The following is a 22,612-nucleotide window of genomic DNA, read 5'->3' as shown; positions in this document are numbered from 1 at the left end:
CATCTTCGTCCATCCATCCTTTTTCATGAAAATGTACAAAAGCACCTGATGGAAATTTTATTTTAGGTTTAGTTTTGCACTTGAAGATGAAGAAGGTATTTTATTCATTGTACTGGTATATCACCATCTCAGTTGTCTGGTGCTCGCTGACCTAAACTTCACCACAGATGGTTTAGTAGTTTGGGTGTTGTCTTATTCCACCATTATCAGCTAAAAACCATTAAACTCAAATAAAAATTTGAGGGTCATCTTATCTAAAAGTTGTCTTATCTACTGAAATATACTGTAAGTTGAATCAAGAGTTATAGAGCTTCATCTCTTTGAATTATAATAGTGTATTTTCATTTATTAATTCATGAGTTTTAGGCTAGAAAATGCTTATTTTACCACAGAAATAATTAAAATCTGAAAAAATATAGATACCTATTGGTAGCAGAAACCTATAATATACTGAGGAGTCTGCAATATAGATTTACATATATTTGCCAGAAAAATCCATGATATACTGAGACTGATAGGTGAACCTGCAGTAGTTAAAGTTAAAGTATTTAGAAGAACACAAATGAAATATTATGGGGATCAAAGAGACCAAATTAAGTGATACATTCAAGAATCTCAACATAGGTGGGGGAAGATAAAATATATGGAAGAGAAATAGAAAATGTAAACAAGGTGGTGGAGTGATGATGTTAGTGCAGAGGTGTTGAGAGGAATAAAGAGGAAATGAAGAGGGAAGAGAGCTCTGCAGTGGTACATGCTCCACTAAAAATGAAATCATTGAGTACTGGGGATTATGGAAAAATGTTAATGGATATAAGTGAACATATGGAAAGTTTGATTGAGTGATAATATAATCCTGATGGGGGATTTCAGCTGTAAGCAGGTATGTTGGGAGGACTGGTTGATGAAAGAAAATTAATTGTTGTGGGGAAACAGGTTGGTGAAATTAGTATTGGATAATGTTCTAACTGTGGGTGAAGGAAAATATCAGATTCAGAACAAATAAAGAACCTTCAAGATTGGATTTATTGTTCACAAAAGAACCAGAAATTATTGACAACCTCAAGTACAGAACCCCAATAGGGAAGAGTGACCACATTTTACTTGAGTTTGGTATAGAAGAGGAAATGGAAGAAAGAAACTGAATTGAAGAAATACTTAGAGAAGATTGACTGGAGTAAATTTGATGAAGCAAAGGGAGTAGAAGAAAAGTGGAACAGTTTGCTTGAGATATATAATGAAGGAATAGAGAGATACATGCCAAAGACATCTGCAAATGGATTTGAAATAAATGACTGGTTTAATAGAAAATGTGAGGAGGTGAGAATAGAAAGAGAAAAGACATGGAGTAGATGGAGGAAAATAAAAAGAAGTGACCAGTGGAAGAAATGTGGAAGAGAGGAATAAATATGTACTTATACAAAAGGAGGAGAAGAAAAATTATGAAAAGAACATCGTAGACAAATGCAAAGACCAACCAAAATTATTTTACCAATATGTGAATGGAAAGTTAAAGAACATAGTTGGAATAAATAAGCTACAAATTAATGGAGTGGTATATTAAGAAGCAGGAAGCATGGCTGTTTCTGGAAGATTTTTACAAGAGAGTGTGTTTTTCAGGAGGAGGAGGATGTAGAGATGGTTGATGCAGGGTTGAGTGAAATAAATGTGCAGGAGTTGAAGAAGGTAATGGAGGACCAAGATATAAGAAAGACAACAGACCCAGACAGAGTATCAAATTGGATTTTAAATGAGTGTAGTCAACAGTTGGCCAAGAAGATCCACAGAGTCGTAATACATTCATGAAAAGAGGGAAGGATCCCAATGGACTAGAGAAGAATGAATATAGTGTCAATTGGAGGAGGCAGTAAGCACTTGCCAAAATGATAATTACTTCCAGTGAGGTCTAAAGCACTGGATCAGAGGGTGCTGTGAACTTATCATTAAACCCAGCTGTGACCTCACTGAATATGTCTCACAACGCAATGGGGCAGTCACAGCCTACCCTCTAAAAGACAACTCTCTTCCTCCTCACAAAACTACAAGCACCTAATAGCACACACACCCTTCACTGAAAGATTAAAGATTATCATGGTGACTCCTGCACCAGCCTCGCAGTCCCCATCTAGGGACATGACCCCAGGTCGGACTGCTCTTCTGATAATGACCCTAAGTGTCTTGACACCCCCCTCCAATTTTTCTTCATTAACTAATGCAACATTAGCAGTCTGAGATCTAATTTTCAATCTCAAGAACACCACCTCTCCTCTCCTAAACCTCATCTTCTTTTCCTCACTGAAACACAGGTGTCTGAGGCAACTGACAGTAGCCCCTTTTCTGTTCTCTCCTACTTTGTCTATCCACATTTTCAATCCGAAACTGGATGTTGTGTTATGTGTGCAACAACTTAACCTGCTCTCGTGCTCATGCTCTTGAATCTTCCAAGTTTTCCACCATCTGGATATGACTACAGTCACTCTCAAACTAAATTTATCTGTGCTGTATACCTCTCAACTAACTCCTCTTACTATAAGAAATTCTTTGACTACTTAACTTCCAAAGTGGAGCACATTCTGACTCTCCCCTTTTGCACAGATCTCCATTCTTGGAGACTTCAATGTTCACCATCAGCTATGGCTTTCCTCTCCCTTCACTGACCATCCTGGTGAACTAGCCTTCAACTTTGATATCCTCCATGACCTAGAGCAATTGGTGCAACACCCTACTTGTATTCCTGACCGTCTTGGAGATACACTCAACATTCTTGACCTTTTCCTGATCTCTAATCCTTCTGCTTATGCTGTCACCCTCTCTTCTCCATTGAGCTCCTCCAATTGCAATCTCATATCTGTATCTTGTCCTATTGCTACAATCCCTCTTCAGGATCCCCCTAAGCAGAGGCACCTCTGCTTAGGGGGACCTGAGGAGGTATTTTGCTGATTTTCCTTGGAATGACTACTGCTTCCGTGTCGGAGACCCGTCTTTTTGTGGCAAGCGCATAACAGAGATGATAGTGTCTGGCATAGAGGCGTACATTCCTCACTCTTTTTCTCGACCTAAACCTTCCAAATCTTGGTTTAACACAGCTTGTTCTCATGTTATACTTGATAGAGAGGTGGCACACAAAAGGTACTTAAGCCTTCCATCACCAGAATCTCATGCACTTTATATTTCTGCCTGGAACCATGCCAAATCTGTTCTCCAACTAGCCAAAAACTCCTTCATTAACAGAAAGTGTCAAAATCTTTCAAGATCTAACTTCTCTCTTGACTTCTGTTATCTAGCCAAAAATATCTCCAATAACATTGCTTCTTCTTTCCCTCCTTTATTTCAATCAGATGGCACCACTGCTATCACATCTATCTCTAAAGCTAAACTCTTCACTCAAACCTTTGCTGAAAACTCTACCATGGACAATTCAGGGCTTGTTCCTCCCTCTCTTCCACCCTCTGACTACTTCATGCTACTTATTAAAATTCTTCACAATGATGTTTTCCATGCCCTTGCTGGCATAAACCCTCAGAAAGCTTATGGACCTGATGGGGTCCCTCCTATTGTTCTCTGAAACTGTGCCTCCGTGCTTGCACCTTGCCTAGTCAAACTCTTTCAACTGTCTGTTAACATCTACCTTTCCTTCTTCCTGGAAGTTTGCCTACATTCAGCCTGTTCCTGAAAAGGGCGACCATTCTAATCCCTCAAAGTACTGTCCTATTGCTTTAATTTTCTGTCTATCTAAAGTTTTTGAATCTATCTTCAACAGGAAGATTCTTAAACATCTATCACTTCACAACCTTCTATCTGATCACCAGTATGGGTTCCGTCAAGGCCACTATACTGATCTGGCTTTCTGTACTGAGTCTTGGTCATCCTCTTTTAGAGATCTTGGTGAAACTTTTGCTGTTACCTTGGATATATATCAAAAGCTTTTGATAGAGTCTGGCACAAAGCTTTGGTTTCCAAACTACTCTCCTACAGCTTCTATCCTTCTCTCTGTAACTTTATCTTGTTTCCTTTCTCACCATTCTATCCCTGCTGTGGTAGATGGTCACTGTTCTTCTAAGTCTATTAACAGTGGTGTTCCTCAGGGTTCTGTCCTGTCACCCACTCTCTTCTTATTATTCATCAATGACCTTCTAAACCAAACTTCTTGTCCTATCCACTCCTATGCTGGTGATACCACCCTTCACTTTTCCACGTCTTTTCATAGACATCCAACACTTCAGGAAGTAAACATTTCACCCAGGGAAGCCAGAGAACGCCCAACTTTTGATCTTTCTAAAATTTCTAATTGGGGCAGAGCAAACTTGGTTTTGTTCAATGCCTCAAAAACTCAATTCCTCCATCTATCAACTCAACACAACCTTCCAGACAACTATTCCCTCTTCTTCAATGACATTCAACTGTTCCCCTCTTCTACACTGAACATCCTTGGTCTGTCCTATGCATATAATCTGAACTGGAAACTTCACATCTTATCTCTAGCTAAAACAGGTTCTATGAAGTTAGGCATTCTGAGATGTCTCTGCCAGTTTTTCTCAGTTCCCCAGCTGCTAACTCTGTACATGGGCCTTATCTGTCCATGTATGAAGTATGCTTCACATGTCTGGTGGGGTGGTTCCACTCAAACTGCTCTTCTAGACAGGGTGGAATCAAAAGCTTTCTGTTTCATCAACTCCTCTCCTCTAACTGACTGTCTTCAGCCTCTCTTTCATCACCACAATGTTGTATCTCTAACTATCTTCTACTGCTATTTTCATGCTAACTGCTCTTCTGATCTTGCTAACTGCATGCCTCCCCTCCTCCTGTGGCTTTGCTGCACAAAACTTTCTTCTTTCTCTCAGCCCTATTCTGTCCACCTCTCTAATGCAAGAGTTAACCAGTATTCTCTATCATTCATCCCTCTCACTGATAAACTTTGGAACTCCTTGCCTGCATCTGTATTTCCACCTTCCTATGACTTGAATTTCTTCAAGAGGGAGGTTTCAAAGACACTTATCCTTCAATTTTTGACTACTGCTTTGGACCCTTTTCTGGGACTGGCATCTCAGTATTTTTTTTTTCCCTCCCTTCCTTGGCCAGTGTCCCACCTGCATAAAAAAAAAAAAAAAAAAATCAAGGGAGGAAATAAGGATGACTACTCTTCAAACTACAGACAGACAAGTGTGATTAACAAGTGTGGTGGCTAAGATATGCAAAAGAGTTATGAAAGACAAATGGATCAAGTATTTGGAAGAAAATGTGTTGACAAACAGACAATTTGGTTTTCGAGGAAGATCATGTACTATAAATCTGTTGAGTTTCCATTCACGAGTTATAGATATTGTGCAGGAGAGAGATGGTTGGGCATACTATATTTATTTGGACCTCTAAAAAGCATTTGACAAAGTACCAGATAGGAGGTTGTTTTGGAAACTGAAAATTTTCAGAGGATTGTGAGAAGGACTGCTGAAGTGGATGAAGAACTTTTTGGAAGGTAAAGAGATGAGAACAGTAATTAAGGATCAAAGGTCAGCCTGGAAGAAAGTTTTAAGTGGGATTCTGTAGGGTTCTGTGTTGGCACTAGTAATGTTTGGTGTGTACATTAATGATATGCCAGAAGAAATAACCAGCTACTCAGGTTTATTTGCAGATGATACAAAGTTATTGCGAAAAATAGAAAAAGAAGATTGCATGGCACTCCAACAGGACCTAAACAAGATCTGGGAGTGGAGCCAAAAGTGGCAGATGGAATTCAATTCAAGTGTGGCAAGAGACAGACTGGACATTATTCATTGGGGAAGGAGAGAATCAGCAAAAGAACAGAAGAAAAAGAACTTGGTGTAATAATTACTGATAAGCTGTCACTGGAGAAACACACAAACAAGATTATAAGTGAAACATATAACCTACTGAGAAACATAAGGACAGCATTTACACATATGGATGAAGAAATGATAAAAAAAATTATTGTGACCATGATACACACAAGATTGGAGTATGCAGCTGTGATATGGTCACCTAGTGCCAAGAAATCTACAGTAAAAACTCCATAAACCAAACTATATGGAGTGAGGTGGCAAACGATTTATCTGAAAGTTCAGTTTATCTGACAGTACACATTTTTAGTTGGTTTCTATGTACATAAACATGCATGTTTATTGTTATTTACAGCATATTTGTTCGCACATTATAAGCCCCAAGATAGATATTTACAGCATATTTTGTTATTACACACTATACACAATGCACTGGCTGGTCACATTACGCAACTACACACTTACTGTAGTGTTCACTTAAGAGTGTGTGTTGTACACAACACACACTTCAATCCCTCCTCAGTGAAGGTGCCCCTGGTGATTTGCCTCTGCTAGTTGAGGGGACCTGAGGAGGTATTTTGATGATTTTCCTTGGAATGACTACTGCTTCTGTGTCAGAGACTGATCTCTCTGTGCTGAGCACATAACAGAGGTGATAGTGTCTGGTATGGAGGTGTACATTCCTCACACTTTTTTCTTGATCTAAACCTTCCAAACCTTGGTTTAACACAGCCTGTTCTTGTGATACACATGATAAAGAAGTGGGCCATGAAAGGTACTTTAGCCTTCCTTCACCAGAATCTCATGTGTTTTATATTTTTGCCCGGAACCATGCCAAGTCTTTTCTCCAACTAGCCAAAAACTCCTTCACTAATAGAAAGTGTCAAGATCTTTCAGGATCTAACTCCCCTCATGACTTCTGGCACCTAGCCAAAAAAAAAAAAAAAAAAGAAAAACATTGCAATAACATTGCTTCTTCATCTTACCTTCCTTTACTTCAACCAGATGGCACCACTGTATCACATCCATCTCTAAAGCTGAACTCTTCACTCAAACCTTTGCTTAAACTTCTACCTTGGATGATTCAGGGCTTGTTCCTCCCTCTCCTCCATCCTCTGACTATTTCATACTACCTATTAAAATTTTTTGCAATGATGTTTTCCATGCCCTTGCTGGCCTAAACCCTCAAAAATGCTGATGGACCTGATAGAATCCCTCCTATTGTTCTCTGAAGCTGCGCCTCCGTGCTTGTACCTTGCCAAGTCAAACTCTTTCAACTCTGTCTTTCAACATCTGCCTTTCCTTCTTGCTGGAAGTTTGCCTACATTCAGCCTGTTCCTAAAAAGGGCAACCATTCTAATCCCTAAAACTACTGTCCTATTGCCTTGATGTCCTGCCTATCTAAAGTTTTGAATCTACCCTCAACAGGAAGATTCTTAAACATCTATCACTTCACAGCCTTCTGTCTGATAGCCAGTTCTGCTGGTGATCTGGCTTTTCTTACTGAGTCTTGGTCATCCTCTTTTAGAGATTTTGGTGAAACTTTTGCTGTTGCCTTAGACATATCAAAAGCTTTGATAGAGTCTAGTGCAAAGCTTTGATTTCCAAACTACCCTCCTATGTCTTTTATCCTTCTTTCTGTAACTTCATCTCAAGTTTCCTTTCTGACTGGCCTATTGCTGCTGTGGTAGATAGCCATTGTTCTTCTCCTAAATCTATTAACAGTGGTGTTCCTCAAGATTCTGTCCTGTCACCCACTCTCTTCCTATTATTCATCAATGATCTTCTAAAGCAGACTTCTTGTCCTATCCACTCCTGAGCTGATGATACCACCTTGCACTTTTCCACATCTTTTCATAGATATCCAGCCCTTCAGGAAGTAAACAGTTGTTGCAGGGAAGCCACAAATTGCCTCACTTCTGATCTCTCAAAAATTTCTGATATGGGCAAAGCAAACAAAGTATTGTTCAGTGCCTCTAAAACTCAATTCCTCCATCTATCAACTTGTCACAACCTTCCAGACAACTATCCCCTCTTCTTCAGTGATACTCAACTATCCCCCCTCTTCTATACTGAACATCCTTGGTCTGTCCTTTACTTATAGTCTAAACTGGAAACTTCACATCTTATCTCTAGCTAAAACAGCTTTTATGAAGTTAGACATTCTGAGATGTCTCTGCCAGTTTTTTTCACCCTTCCAGCTGCTAACTCTGTAAAGGGGCCTTATCCATCCATGTGTGGAGTATGCTTCACATGTCTGTGGGGAGTTCTAGTTGTACTGCTCTTCTAGACTGAGTGGAATCAAAAGCTTCTCGTCTCATCAACTTCTCTCTTGTAACTGTCTTCAGCCTCTCTCTCACTGCCGCAATATTGCATCTCTAGCTATCTTCTACCGCTATTTTCATGCTAACTCTCCTTCTGACCTTGCTAACTGCATGCCTCCCTTTGTCCTGCAGCCTCACTGCACAAGATTTTCTTCTTTCTCTCACCCCTATTTTGTCTACCTCTCTAATGCAAGAGTTAACCAGTATTCTCAATCATTCATCCCTTTCTCTGGTAAACTCTGGAACTCTCTGCCTGCTTCTGTATTTCCACCTTTGTATGACTTGAACTCCTTCAAGAGGGAGGTTTCAAGACAATTAACCTTCAATTTTTGACTACCACTTTGGACCCAATTTGGGGACCAGCATCTCAGTGGGTCTTTTTTTTTTTTTTTTAATTGGATTTTTTGTTGCCCTTGGCTGGTGTCCCTTCTGTATATATATATATATATATATATATATATATATATATATATATATATATATATATATATATATATATATATATATATATATATAGAGAGAGAGAGAGAGAGAGAGAGAGAGAGAGAGAGAGAGAGAGAGAGAGAGAGAGAGAGAGAGAGAGAGAGAGAGAGAGAGAGAGAGAGAGAGAGAGAGAGAGAGAGAGAGAGAGAGAGAGAGAGAGAGAGAGAGAGAGAGAGAGAGAGAGAGAGAGAGAGAGAGAGAGAGAGAGAGAGAGAGAGAGAGAGAGAGAGAGAGAGAGAGAGAGAGAGAGAGAGAGAGAGAGAGAGAGAGAGAGAGAGAGAGAGAGAGAGAGAGAGAGAGAGAGAGAGAGAGAGAGAGAGAGAGAGAGAGAGAGAGAGAGAGAGAGAGAGAGAGAGAGAGAGAGAGAGAGAGAGAGAGAGAGAGAGAGAGAGAGAGAGAGAGAGAGAGAGAGAGAGAGAGAGAGAGAGAGAGAGAGAGAGAGAGAGAGAGAGAGAGAGAGAGAGAGAGAGAGAGAGAGAGAGAGAGAGAGAGAGAGAGAGAGAGAGAGAGAGAGAGAGAGAGAGAGAGAGAGAGAGAGAGAGAGAGAGAGAGAGAGAGAGAGAGAGAGAGAGAGAGAGAGAGAGAGAGAGAGAGAGAGAGAGAGAGAGAGAGAGAGAGAGAGAGAGAGAGAGAGAGAGAGAGAGAGAGAGAGAGAGAGAGAGAGAGAGAGAGAGAGAGAGAGAGAGAGAGAGAGAGAGAGAGAGAGAGAGAGAGAGAGAGAGAGAGAGAGAGAGAGAGAGAGAGAGAGAGAGAGAGAGAGAGAGAGAGAGAGAGAGAGAGAGAGAGAGAGAGAGAGAGAGAGAGAGAGAGAGAGAGAGAGAGAGAGAGAGAGAGAGAGAGAGAGAGAGAGAGAGAGAGAGAGAGAGAGAGAGAGAGAGAGAGAGAGAGAGAGAGAGAGAGAGAGAGAGAGAGAGAGAGAGAGAGAGAGAGAGAGAGAGAGAGAGAGAGAGAGAGAGAGAGAGAGAGAGAGAGAGAGAGAGAGAGAGAGAGAGAGAGAGAGAGAGAGAGAGAGAGAGAGAGAGAGAGAGAGAGAGAGAGAGAGAGAGAGAGAGAGAGAGAGAGAGAGAGAGAGAGAGAGAGAGAGAGAGAGAGAGAGAGAGAGAGAGAGAGAGAGAGAGAGAGAGAGAGAGAGAGAGAGAGAGAGAGAGAGAGAGAGAGAGAGAGAGAGAGAGAGAGAGAGAGAGAGAGAGAGAGAGAGAGAGAGAGAGAGAGAGAGAGAGAGAGAGAGAGAGAGAGAGAGAGAGAGAGAGAGAGAGAGAGAGAGAGAGAGAGAGAGAGAGAGAGAGAGAGAGAGAGAGAGAGAGAGAGAGAGAGAGAGAGAGAGAGAGAGAGAGAGAGAGAGAGAGAGAGAGAGAGAGAGAGAGAGAGAGAGAGAGAGAGAGAGAGAGAGAGAGAGAGAGAGAGAGAGAGAGAGAGAGAGAGAGAGAGAGAGAGAGAGAGAGAGAGAGAGAGAGAGAGAGAGAGAGAGAGAGAGAGAGAGAGAGAGAGAGAGAGAGAGAGAGAGAGAGAGAGAGAGAGAGAGAGAGAGAGAGAGAGAGAGAGAGAGAGAGAGAGAGAGAGAGAGAGAGAGAGAGAGAGAGAGAGAGAGAGAGAGAGAGAGAGAGAGAGAGAGAGAGAGAGAGAGAGAGAGAGAGAGAGAGAGAGAGAGAGAGAGAGAGAGAGAGAGAGAGAGAGAGAGAGAGAGAGAGAGAGAGAGAGAGAGAGAGAGAGAGAGAGAGAGAGAGAGAGAGAGAGAGAGAGAGAGAGAGAGAGAGAGAGAGAGAGAGAGAGAGAGAGAGAGAGAGAGAGAGAGAGAGAGAGAGAGAGAGAGAGAGAGAGAGAGAGAGAGAGAGAGAGAGAGAGAGAGAGAGAGAGAGAGAGAGAGAGAGAGAGAGAGAGAGAGAGAGAGAGAGAGAGAGAGAGAGAGAGAGAGAGAGAGAGAGAGAGAGAGAGAGAGAGAGAGAGAGAGAGAGAGAGAGAGAGAGCTAACATAACATTATGCACTGTACTACTAGTGTACTTTTGCTTGTCACTCATAGTCTGAGTCAAGAGCTGGTGGCTCTGGTGTGATTGGGAATGGAATGAAGCTGGGCATACTGGCTGAGGAAGTTGAAAAGGGCATTCGGGTTATCTGATATTTGGCTTATTTGGGTTCAGTTTAGGGAGATTTTACTGTATCTGAAAAGTGGAAGGGATACAAAGAGCAGCAACAAAGTTACCTCCAAGTTTGAGGGATCTTCCATATGAAAAAGACTGTCAAAGTTGGGATTTATAACACTGGAACAGAGAAGAAAAAGAGGTGATTTGATCACACTGTACTGAGTGATGACTGGAATGGAAAAGTTGGATAGGAAGGATTTGGTGATGTGGGATACAAGAGTCTTGAGGGGACATGGGATAAATCTGAAAAAGGATGCTTGTAGAAGAGATGTTAAGAAAATAGCTTCCCACATAGAACTGTGGAGGTCTGGAATGATTTGGACAGGGAAATCATTGATGCAAATGTGATAAATGAATTTAAGACAAAGTTAGATAAAAATTGATATGGAGATGGGACAGCATGAGCATAGCTCTTCCTGTATGTCACAACTAGGTGAATACACACACACACACACACACACACACACACACACACACACACACACACACACACACACACACACACACACACACACACACACACACACACACACACACACACACACACACACACACACACACACACACACACACACACAAATACAAATGAACCAATAGAGGCAATGAATAATAGTTTTCAGTCAATTATCACTAGAGAAAGTGTCTTCAATGAAATAATAACAACAGAAAAGGAAGACAAAATAAGAAAGATAAGGACAATAACACAAGAAGTCAAGAAAATTATGGATGTACTTAATAGGAAGAAGGCTGCAGGACCAGATGGTGTATCAAATTGAGTTCTGCGGGAATGTAGTCACCAATTGTCTGAGATTTGCAACTTAATTAAAACTTCACTGGACCAAGGAAAAGTGGCAGACATAGTTTCATTATACAAAAATAGGAATAGAGAAGGCCCTTTGAACTACAGACCCATTTTGCTAACAAGTGTAATAGCAAAGCTATGTGAGAGGATAGTAAAAAGGAAATGGACAGAACACCTGGAGACTAACATCATCTTTACAGAAAGACAACTTGGATTCAGAGGAGGCTGATCGTGTATAAAAAATTTAATAAGCTTCTACTCCATGGTAATTGATTTAATGGGTGAAAGAGAAGGATGGGTAGACAGCATATACCTGGACTTGAAAAAGGCATTTGATAAGGTGCTGCACAAATGCCTAATATGGAACTTGAAACATGAAGCAGGAATTGAAGGATCAGTACTAAAATGGATGAAAGATTTTTCACTCAATAAAAAAAAAAAGGACTAATTTGAAATACCAAATCAAGCTGGAAGGAGGTGATAAGCAGGATTCTACAAGGATATGTACTGGCACTGATTATGTTTGCAGTGTACATAAATAATATGGTAGAAGGTGTAATGGGCTACATAAGTAGCCAAAATAATGAGAGTGACAAACCAAGTAGACTGTGTTGCCCTGCAACAAGATCTTGATAAAATAAATGAATGGGCTTGTAAATGGCAAATGGAATTTAATGCTAAGAAGTGCAGCTTGATGGAGTTCAGAAGGTGTAGCAGAAGAATTAAAGAGGATTATCCATCAGCCAATCAAAGAATTAGTAAAATAAAAATAATAAAAAAATTAGGGTGCTGACTAATTTTTTCTTTAAGGGCCTCAAATGCCTCTCTACACTCTGGAGACCAGTTAGAAGGTTGATTTTTCCATGTTAGGTTGGTTATGGGAGAAGCTGTTTTGGAAAAATTCTGAACATATTGCCTGTAAAAAGAACACATCCCTAAGAAGCAACATACCTCCTTTACTGTGGAAGGCTGTTTCATTCTTATTACTGCATCTACATTAGCTGGGTCTGATCTATACCCTTCTTTTCAGACATTTTGATAAAAAAAAACTTAACCTCTCTGTCTTATGTTACACTTGGAGAGAATAAATTTTATGCTGGCATCTTGTATTGTTAAAGAGGCAATCTAGCTGTGTCATAAGTTTGTCATAATCCTTTGCGTACAATATAACATCATCTAAATAATTTTTAACCCAATTTTCTCTTAAAATTGGAGCTAATACTTTGGTCAACTAATGAGAGAAAATAGCTGGGGAGCAACTTAAGCCAAAAGGCAGACTCTTAATACAAAGCAATGCCCTTCGTGAATGTGATTAAGTCACTACTTGCTTCATCTAATATGATCTGATAATGTGCATCTTTAAGGTCCAGTGAAGCATAATACTCATTTCATGCAACATTTTCAACAAGCTCTTCTAATTTAGATAGGGGATGGATGTCAGTTGTGAGATGTGCATTCACCTTCCTATAATCTATACACATTCACTTTTCTCCTGTGGGCTTATTTTACTCAAACTATATGTGATAACCAAGCTGAGGTTGAACTCTTAGTAATATCTCGCTCTTCCAGTTTGCTGAGAATCTTGGCTATTATTCCTTTTGCCTTCTAAGGGTATCAGTAGATTGGGGCTCTATTGGGGTTAGGATTACTAACAAGAATATGGACCGGTTCTATTTTAATTAGGCCCAGCTCTCCCTTCTCCACTATGAATAATCCTCATGCTGGTAAAGTAACTCAAACAGTTGTTTTCTCAGTATTGAGTCTAAATAAGCCCAACTTGATATTATTTAGTTTCTCACACCTGCTGAAGAATTACATGGGTGTTAGCTGGCTCATCTACCACAACTTCTACCAGTGTGCCTCTGTATGGACTCACATGCATCACCTGAGTTACTCATATGTATGGCATAGTCTTTCTACAACTTAAGCATATCATTTTTATGCTTTCGTACTGGTGTACTTTTCTGGGGGGGGGCATCTCTCCAGAAAATCTCAACTGTATGCAGATGGTGGGTACAAAACTGACTTGCTTATAATGTGCTGCAACTATAATATGGAATGTGTCATCAGCTGTAGGCATATGCAGGCACAGATGCAGGCCTGGTGCATCGAATCTGAAAATATAGTTACGCTACACCATCTGGAATCCAGTGTGGCGGCACAAAGCCTACTATTATTGACATTATTCTCTGCACTGATCCTAGCATTCCTATAATTATTCTATAATACGGATACCAAAACTGCACGGCATAGTCAAGATGGATCCTGACTAGTGTCAAAATATAACAAAGAATAACTTCAGCCTATGCCTCAGCACTTCTACTTCTGACACACCTGGAAATGAATCCTAATTGGTACTCAGATTACCCAATTTCTAGCTTCAGTACATTCTCCTAGCATTCCTATAAATATTCTATAATATGGATACCAAAACTGCACAGCATAGTCAAGATGGAGCCTGACTAGTGTCAAAATATAACAAAAAATAACTTCAGTCTATGCCTCAGCTCTTCTACTTCTGACACACCTGGAAATGAATCCTAATTGGTACTCGGATTACCCAATTTCTAGCTTCAGTACATTTTTCTAGGACTAAGAGCTGTACACCGACATCCTCAGGGTCTGAATTCTAGCTGTAGCAGCCAGCAGATCATCACTACCACTGCTACCATTACTACTACTATCACTACTACTACTACTGGCTGTCATCTCTTTGGCAACTACTGCAATATGTATTGTTCCCCTGTGCCCCACCAGGTGGATTGAGAGGCATGATGCAGTGCTGGTTTTCATTGAATTTCTGCCTGTCATTGCTGTTTCTCTTGAGAAAGAACTTGATGCCACTGCTGGGCTCCTCCTCATTGCCATACGTGATCTCTGCTTTCCTGTTGGACTGGTTGTAGTGGAGTGTATATTGGCGCATACTCTCGAGCCAAGTTGAACTCTTCAGAGAAAAGATGGCGACCTGGTGTCAATCTGTGCCATAATTTGTGGCATCGAAACCATTTTTGCCACGTTCAGAGAAGATGCAGAGAATCATTTCCACGACGTGTTCATGAAAGTGGAAGAGCTTTTGGCTGAAATGGGGGTCATTGCATGACACTATCCCTGTGCCACAACTCTGTGGACGACAGACCCAGTGATCAAATGTTCCGTGCGAGAATGCTAAGGAGTACTACCGCTGGGCAGTGTACATTCCATTTGTGGACCATGTCTTGGCTGAGTTGAAGAGTCGGTTCATTGAAATGGATGTTGCAGTTGTGCTTCAAGTGGTGAAGCTCTATGAGCTCGACATTGAATTCCTGACACTCACGAAGGCGGAAGCAGAGTGCTGGGTATTATTTGTTCCAGTCTTCCAAACTATCATAGAATCCCAGGCACACTCCAGCACCAGAATGTTCCCCAATCTCGCCATTCTCTTGAAAACTGTTGACGCTTACAGTCTCCAATGCGGAAGCCAAGAGATCTTTCTCAGCATTGAAAAGGCTGAAAACCTACTTGAAGAGTACTGTCGGCCAAGAGCACTGGAGCAGACTTGCCCTCCTCTGTGTCCATAATGACATCCCCATTTCAATTGAGAATGATAAGCAAATTTGGCAAAAAAAAAACTGCCAACTACCCTTTGCTGAGTGAGGCACTGGTTGAATACTTGGGAATTTGTAAATTTATTTCTTTAGATCTGCCAATCTTCGCAAATGTGTTAGCTCAATCCCATGTAAAAGAAGCCCTATAAAAATTCCTTTTTATCTTCAGCTGTCGAATTTTACATATTAACTATTATTTGTAAAGGTTAGGTTAGTAATTTATATATGACCTGTATTATAATCACCCAATTGCTGCTTACACATTGAAATAAATGTTTAGTTTTCTTTGAATGCTCATATGATGATGATTTCTACCAGTTCAGATCTGCCTTTTTCACTGGTCGGATGTACAATTTGAATTATTTCTTGTTATTGCTTGCCAGTATACATATTGATTGCACTTCATATATAGATACAAGAAAAATTCATTTGTCACATATACGTTGATTGCTCGGGAACTGTGGATTTTAAGTGAAGAACTACCATTACTATCCATTGGTCTTCACTGTCTTGAGGCTGTCACTAATTTATGAAATTTTACCATCAAATCCCCTCCAAATTGATTTTCTTCATCCACCCCTGGGTGTCAGCAAGGCTTTTGCAAGGTGTCCCTTGTGTTGCCCTAGGTAGACCTTGTGGTTCCTCATGCCTGCATGTGGTGCTCTCTCTCTCTTGATGGTCCCTTCTTTCCTTGACAGCAACCACGGGAATTTAAGTGTCACCTCTCTGCTGGCTGTCTCCTTGGGTGTTGTCAACACATGGTGGTTACCAGCTCGCTGTTTCTGCCTGGGTTCAGTGTCTGGTTTTCTGGCCAGGGTAACAGGAGAGCTAGTGTCCACCTGAGAAGCATGTCAGGGCCAGAAAGAAAGAAGGAGGCTTTTGTAAGTCCTGAGGTTGGGTCTTGGTATCCTTTTGCACCAGCCTTGGCAGCTGGTAATTGGCCAAGGTTCTTATTGGCACTACTTTATAACTTGGGAAGCCATACTGTTATTTACTACTACCTCCTACACCTAACATCCTTCTCTGTCTGGGTTTGGCATGACTATTGCACAATATTCTTGCCTTAGCAAGTTACATGGCCACTCTGAATACATTACGTCTAGCCTGTGCTTTTCAAAATGACTAGGAGTGAGTGGAGTGCCCATGAGAGATTTTCAGGGAGGACTAGTGTAATCTCTACCCTCTCAAGTATAAAAACAACTATACATTACAAGCACACTATGGAAAACATTCCCTCTGCCACCTATCTACTGAATGAAATGTCATTGAGGTTAGAAGAGGAGAAATAAGAAAAGAGGGTATGTGATTCACTGACAGTCATTATTAAAAAATTACTAATTTTATTTTCACAAAACTTCCTGAAAATGTTTTTGAATCTTAAATTTGATATAATTATCCCCATATGTTTATTTTAGTCCTGTGCAGTCTGAGTGAAATACTGCCATTAATGTCCTATTTTGTGATATTTGGCAAAAAAAAATAAGGAGGGTTATTTTTGTTATGTCTTTGTATATAACCAGTATCCAGGTAGGAGTCTACCTTAAGTCTGCTACCTGCCTGTCTGGTCTTGATCTTGATCTTGATGGTACAGGTGGCTTGGGATCACTCCTGAGCCAGGCCTTTGGATCAACAACTCCTGTAGAAGAAAAAAAAAAAAAAAAGAGAAACGAACAGCATCCTCTACACTAATTGTTCTTACATCTGGCACACAACATTCTCTCCAGAAACTCTTTTACCACCTCAATCATTCTTTCATTCACCTCTCTATACAGTCCCAGCAACAACACCATCCATTCCTCTCCTGTCTTCTCCACTCTTTCATTCCTATCATGCCCTAAGTCAGTCAGTATCACTTGCATCATCTCATTCCTGTCTTTGGCATATTTCACACACTCCAGCATCCCATGTTCCACCGTCTCATCCTCTCTCATGTCACACATCTGGTGCACACTGCTGCGGGACTCAGACCATCTGTAACTCCTTGCATTCACATCCATACACTTTGCCTTCGCTCGGAAGAAAAGATCACCGCCCAGGCTTCCATCATACCACCTTTCATACATCGGGGCCTCTCTTTCCTTGTACCATTCCAGTGTCTTCTTTCTTTCCATCTCATTCTTCCATTTATTCAGTCCTACACATTTCACTTTCTGTCTATTTCATTCTTCTATTTTCTCACATCCCATTCAGCTCCCACTTTGCTACCTCTTGTTACCACTCATTCACGCTCATTTTGATTCCTCTCAGCCATTCTCATCGCCCACACAACTTGTAATCCATTCCTATCTGTCATTCTCATGCACCTCTTCCTCTATTTGCTTCCACTTTCATTCTACAGGTACACTTTCCATGCTATTCTTGCATCATCCATTCTCTCAAGCATTCTTCTCAAGACATGGGTTCTGTCCTTATCTTGATCTTTTGTGTGTACAAAACTTTCCACAAATGGACTTTGAGATGCAGATCTTATGTAATTTTGTTATCATGTCTTCTGATATTACTGGTGCAGTCTTGCATTATCTGTTGAGTGGAATATTTCCTACTGTGTGATATTTAAAGCATAGGTCACAAGTGTGGTGCATTGCGTCATGCTGAGCACATTTATGAGTGCTCAAAGTTAATAAGCTTCAAGCACACATTATAATGTTTGATAAACTCCTAACAGTAAACTAAGATTTTAATGATTATTTGTAAGAAGTTCATATAAATTTACAGTAAAGCTGATCACTGATCCTAGTTTAATACTGTATGTTGGTATGAGTAGCACTTTAATAGTGAGAAGAGAAAAGAGAGAGAGAGAGAGAGAGAGAGAGAGAGAGAGAGAGAGAGAGAGAGAGAGAGAGAGAGAGAGAGAGAGAGAGAGAGAGAGAGAGAGAGAGAGAGAGAGAGAGAGAGAGAGAGAGAGAGAGAGAGAGAGAGAGAGAGAGTTGTGTCACCTCATCCCTGCTCCATGTGGGCTTGAGGGTTGTCACCTCATCCCTGCTCCATATGGGCTCTGAAGTTATGTGTAAGATGCATCCCTTAGTCTCCCAAAATTTTCTCATTTCATAGAGCCAAATCACATAAGTAAAAAAAAATAGTTAACCTTTATTATAAAAGAATCATATTTCACCCAGCCCTTATTGTAACCTCACTACTGTTTTATGAACATAATGTTCATTTTACAGTGAAGTACTCAAGTTAGGCAGGAGAGCAGGGTGAGCATTTCATCCCCTATCTTCCCCAGCTGCTGTTCTCTTCTTCTCCCCCATTCCCTCCCCTTCCCACATTCAGACATTCAAATGAGTAGCTGCCAGGTGACACTGAGACAGAGCTGGCTGGGACACTCCCACTCCTCAGTTGGAGTCAAACAATTGCACAAGCCAGACATACCAGAGAGAGCCAGTATGTTAGGAGAGGGAATATTAGATGGCCTGTGGGATTAATTCTTATGTGAGTTTTATTGGTGGTAGGCCCCCACTATAATAGATACATGTAGCCCCACAGGAGGCTGTAGGTGTTAGCTGCTCTCATAAAATTGAGGCAATAAGGTGCCCCAGTTGGTTCTGTTTGAGGTGCCTGTATGTCCTTAAGTTTTGTGCCTGGAGAATGTGAGAGGGCATTTGTCCATCCCTTTTCCAGTCTGTGTAGTCCCTTGTGTCTTGAGAGTTTTGTATTCATTAAATGCAATTGGTCTTGGCTGATAGCCTTTGTTGAGGACCAGAGGACTAAATGGTATTTCTGCCAGCGTTCACTTGTCTGCAGTCTCTCCAGACCCCACCAATTGTAATGGGGGTGTAAGCCTGTCCTTCGAGAGACTGTTAATAGACTGGGCTTGGGCACAAGTGATATAATATCCTGCTGGCTAGTGGATCATTAGCCTGTGGGAGGTGGCCCTCGGGGTATTATACCCTCATATGTGTATCTTTACTGTCTGAGCTCCCTAGCACATGGCTTAGTGAGTTCCTTCTCAGCTTTTGGGATAAGTAGGCATGGTGTATATTTTTTTCCCTGTGGTCAGATGAAACAGGGTGGTGACCTCTTAGGCAGGTAACTGTGTATGATCTGTGAATTGGACGGGGTTCATGGTGTAATTTGCCCTGCACTAGGCTACATAAGGTAGGAGCCTAGGGAAGTTGACCCGAAATAGTGGTAGCTGTGGGAGGGGCTGGATCTGGTTGTAACAATATGATATATTTTATGTTGTTTTCAGGTCCAAGTCTCTCTCTCTCTCTCTCTCTCTCTCTCTCTCTCTCTCTCTCTCTCTCTCTCTCTCTCTCTCTCTCTCTCTCTCTCTCTCTCTCTCTCTCTCTCTCTCTCTCTCTCTCTCTCTCTCTCTCTCTCTCTCACCACAGTGGGTGTCAAATATTCACAATAATTCTTCATACAAGGAAAGGCCATAGTCTTTACACTGGTTAAAAATGTGACATTTCTGGGCATGTTGCAAAAGCAGCATACTATTTTTTGTTTAATTATATATGTTGAATATTAACAAAATAATGAATTTACCTCCTGACCATTTTATCATTATAGAAGTAGTAAAGGCCATCTAATCATGTTTCTCTCTCTCTCTCTCTCTCTCTCTCTCTCTCTCTCTCTCCAAAACAGATATATCCTCAGGAGCGCCACTGTCTGCGTCAGCTAGATTCCAATGAGCACTACGAGACAAAACTGCTGTCCTTCCTCCTCAATCACCTATGATGGAGATGGAACCTAGCCCAGCTTTATGTGTGTGTATATGTGTGTGTGCACATGTGTGTATGTGTGTGTATTTTGCCTTGTCTTGCCTTGCTTTACCTTGCTCTACTTTGCCCAACCCTACCCTATCTTGGTCAGATCCTCAGAAGTATCTGGTGATTTAATAGAGACTGCAGCAATACTATGCCAAGTGATTTAAAACAGTTTGTAATTTTTTTAACTGCACATTGAGTAGTGATTGTGATAATTTTGTGATGTTTTTACTGGACACATGCTGACAGTGGACCATTGAATATGAAGAATGTGGTCACTGTTATTATAATGAAAACAAAGAAAGGGTCACTGTGTGATGACTTTAGAATTGGTGAAGTTTGGTAGGAAGATGGAAATTTTAATATTGGCCTTGATTTGTAAGACCAAAATTTAGAATTTTATAGGAATGCAATCTATGTAATTTTTTCAGTCATTCCTTTATTATTTTTTTTAGTCAGCTGCAGAGTTGTTACAATTAGCTGTCATTATGGGTGCTTTTTAGTATGAAAAATAATTGATTATTCAAATTATTAAACAAAAACTGTCACTTTATGGTATATTGTGTGTGTGTGTGTGTGTGTGTGTGTGTGTGTGTGTGTGTGTGTATGCGTGTGTGCGTGCGTGTGTGCGTGCATGCGTGCGTACGTGTGTGCGTGAGTATAACAGTCTTGAGTTGCCTCTGGAATCATGCACTGTTTGGCAATAGACATAAACTGTAAGTTTGCAATAGATTTTACATGTGTATAAATCCTTTCCTTTCTGTCAGTGAAAAATTCAAATTATAAAAGAGATATTCTATAAACTTATGTAAAATCAGAATTTTATGACATTTAAATGAAACATTTGAGGCTGGATTTAAACAGGAAGGCTTCACATAAATCCTGCATGTATGAGGCCTCTCTAAGCTGACATCACATGTACAGTATATAACAATGAAGTAAATGAGTTTTCCAAAAGTATGATAACCATTTATTGCTACAAAGGAGGAGAATTTTATCTTCATTAAATCTACAGCTGTGTGTCACAAACAAAGGTTTGGAGGTACTTTTACTTTATCCTTTAGTAAGCCTATGCTTATTTTATTTTGTTACTGGTGTTCACCTATCAACGTTATTGAAAGTAATTTTTATTTATAAAACTTGTCATTATTTTGTAGAAAGCTTTCTAAAAGGGACAAGATGAATAATGTTTGTTAATTTACTAGAGGTTGTGAGTACCTCAGTGTAATGTCATAAACAGTATTAGGGCAAGATCTAGAGGCTATTGTTATTTTGATTGCTTGTTGTTGAGACAAAGTGGTGGCTGCTTTATGCTGCATTTAAGTTCATTAAATATATATAGCCTCTCCCTGAATTACAATGAGATTATGCTAAAAAAAAAAGAAAAATATAAAAAAAAGAAAAAGTCTTGAGGTAAAATGGTAAGAACTACATCATTAAAGACTGGAAACCACATTTTCTGTTTGAGCAAGCAGCTTTTGTCTTCCAATTTTACTGTTTTATGCATTCAGATTTTCCTTTTTTGTCAAATAAAACAAATCATACATTTTTTAAATGTGTCAAATTAAATATGACGTGTAAGTGTATACACACATTTTTAATTTAAGGTCTTGAGTAGGCCTCACAGGGTCAATTAATACTATTTTTCCTGAATGCATCACATCAATGCCATTAGTGGCAATTAAATTAATTTGTGTAGTGTGAATCAGAGTTTGCATGGCAGCAGATCTCTGCCAAGGAGGTGGAAGCACTGTGATGGAAGGTTCTAGCTACTGAATTTCTATGAGATTTATCCAGACAATGTTGTCTATGGTTAAATACTATATATTATTTTATAGTTCACTGTTATCTTACTGCTGTTTTTTAAGTTAATTTATTGAACTAATCTAGTCACTTTATGTTGGAAGAGAAAGGAGTGTATGCAAGAATAGTAGCAATATGAAAGAGTTGTTTGCAAGCTGGCCCATTTTGGTAGAGGTGACTGCAAATACATTCCCATCATACCATTGGATTGGAAGATCTAATATTATGATAGTGCTATAATCCTTCAACATTTGCAAAATTTGCTTATCTAAAAATGAGTAATTGTATCCCAGTGCACAGAACACAGATGTCATATTCATGAAACCACAGATTTTGAGGAATTATTACTTTAGAGCTGCACTCATATTTATAGTTTAAATATATATGGTGGTATTTTGAAAGTAAAATGCATTAAGATATAACTTTTAGATTTTATGACAATGTAAGAATTTGTACACAAAGGCAGGGATGACATAACTGACGTACTTAACCATGCTCTGACTAAAGGTGGCTAGATTGTCCTGGAAGTAGTGAATGATCATTTACCCTTGTTATTTTACTATTTTCAACCTAATATCAAAAGTTTTGAATCTTTTATGGAAGTCATGATGGCTGTATTAAAATTAAAATGGAAGATATTTGGTTATACCTGTAATAGGTGTTACATATAATATTTTGGAGTGCTTCATATTAATGTGATATCAGATGTATCATGTTATGCATTTTTATACTCTCATATCTTTTTACACAAGGTAAGGAAACAAGTGTTTGGGTGATATATATATATATATATATATATATATATATATATATATATATATATATATATATATATATATATATATATATATATATATATATATATATATATATACACACACACACACACAGACACACAGAGACACACACCAAATTTTCTGCTATATAAGATACATTGAGGTATAAGATGTATCAATAAATTGGCAGGGAATAT

At 39.8% G+C, this 22,612-nt stretch overlaps 1 protein-coding gene across 5 annotated transcripts in view; it reads left to right on the top strand.

Annotated features, from left to right (window-relative positions):
* Positions 1-20,873, top strand: part of LOC135104933 (dipeptidyl peptidase 8-like) — a 282,612-nt gene extending 261,739 nt beyond the window's left edge. For 3 of the 5 annotated variants that reach the window (XM_064012717.1, XM_064012716.1, XM_064012715.1), the window contains exons 17-18: positions 15,826-16,008; positions 19,715-19,957. In XM_064012717.1, the coding sequence (XP_063868787.1) occupies positions 15,826-16,008; positions 19,715-19,807 (276 nt within the window). In that variant the 3' untranslated portion in view covers positions 19,808-19,957. Of the gene's footprint in view, positions 1-15,825; positions 16,009-19,714 lie in introns of all 5 variants that reach the window. The other 2 variants (XM_064012719.1, XM_064012718.1) reach the window with 1 other exon arrangement.
* The last annotated feature ends 1,739 nt before the right edge of the window (positions 20,874-22,612 follow it).

Source organism: Scylla paramamosain, chromosome 11, assembly GCF_035594125.1.
Source record: "Scylla paramamosain isolate STU-SP2022 chromosome 11, ASM3559412v1, whole genome shotgun sequence".
In the NCBI taxonomy this organism is placed as follows: domain Eukaryota; kingdom Metazoa; phylum Arthropoda; class Malacostraca; order Decapoda; family Portunidae; genus Scylla; species Scylla paramamosain.
Note: the sequence above shows the minus strand (reverse complement) of the source record. Positions and strands in the feature narration are given on the sequence as shown.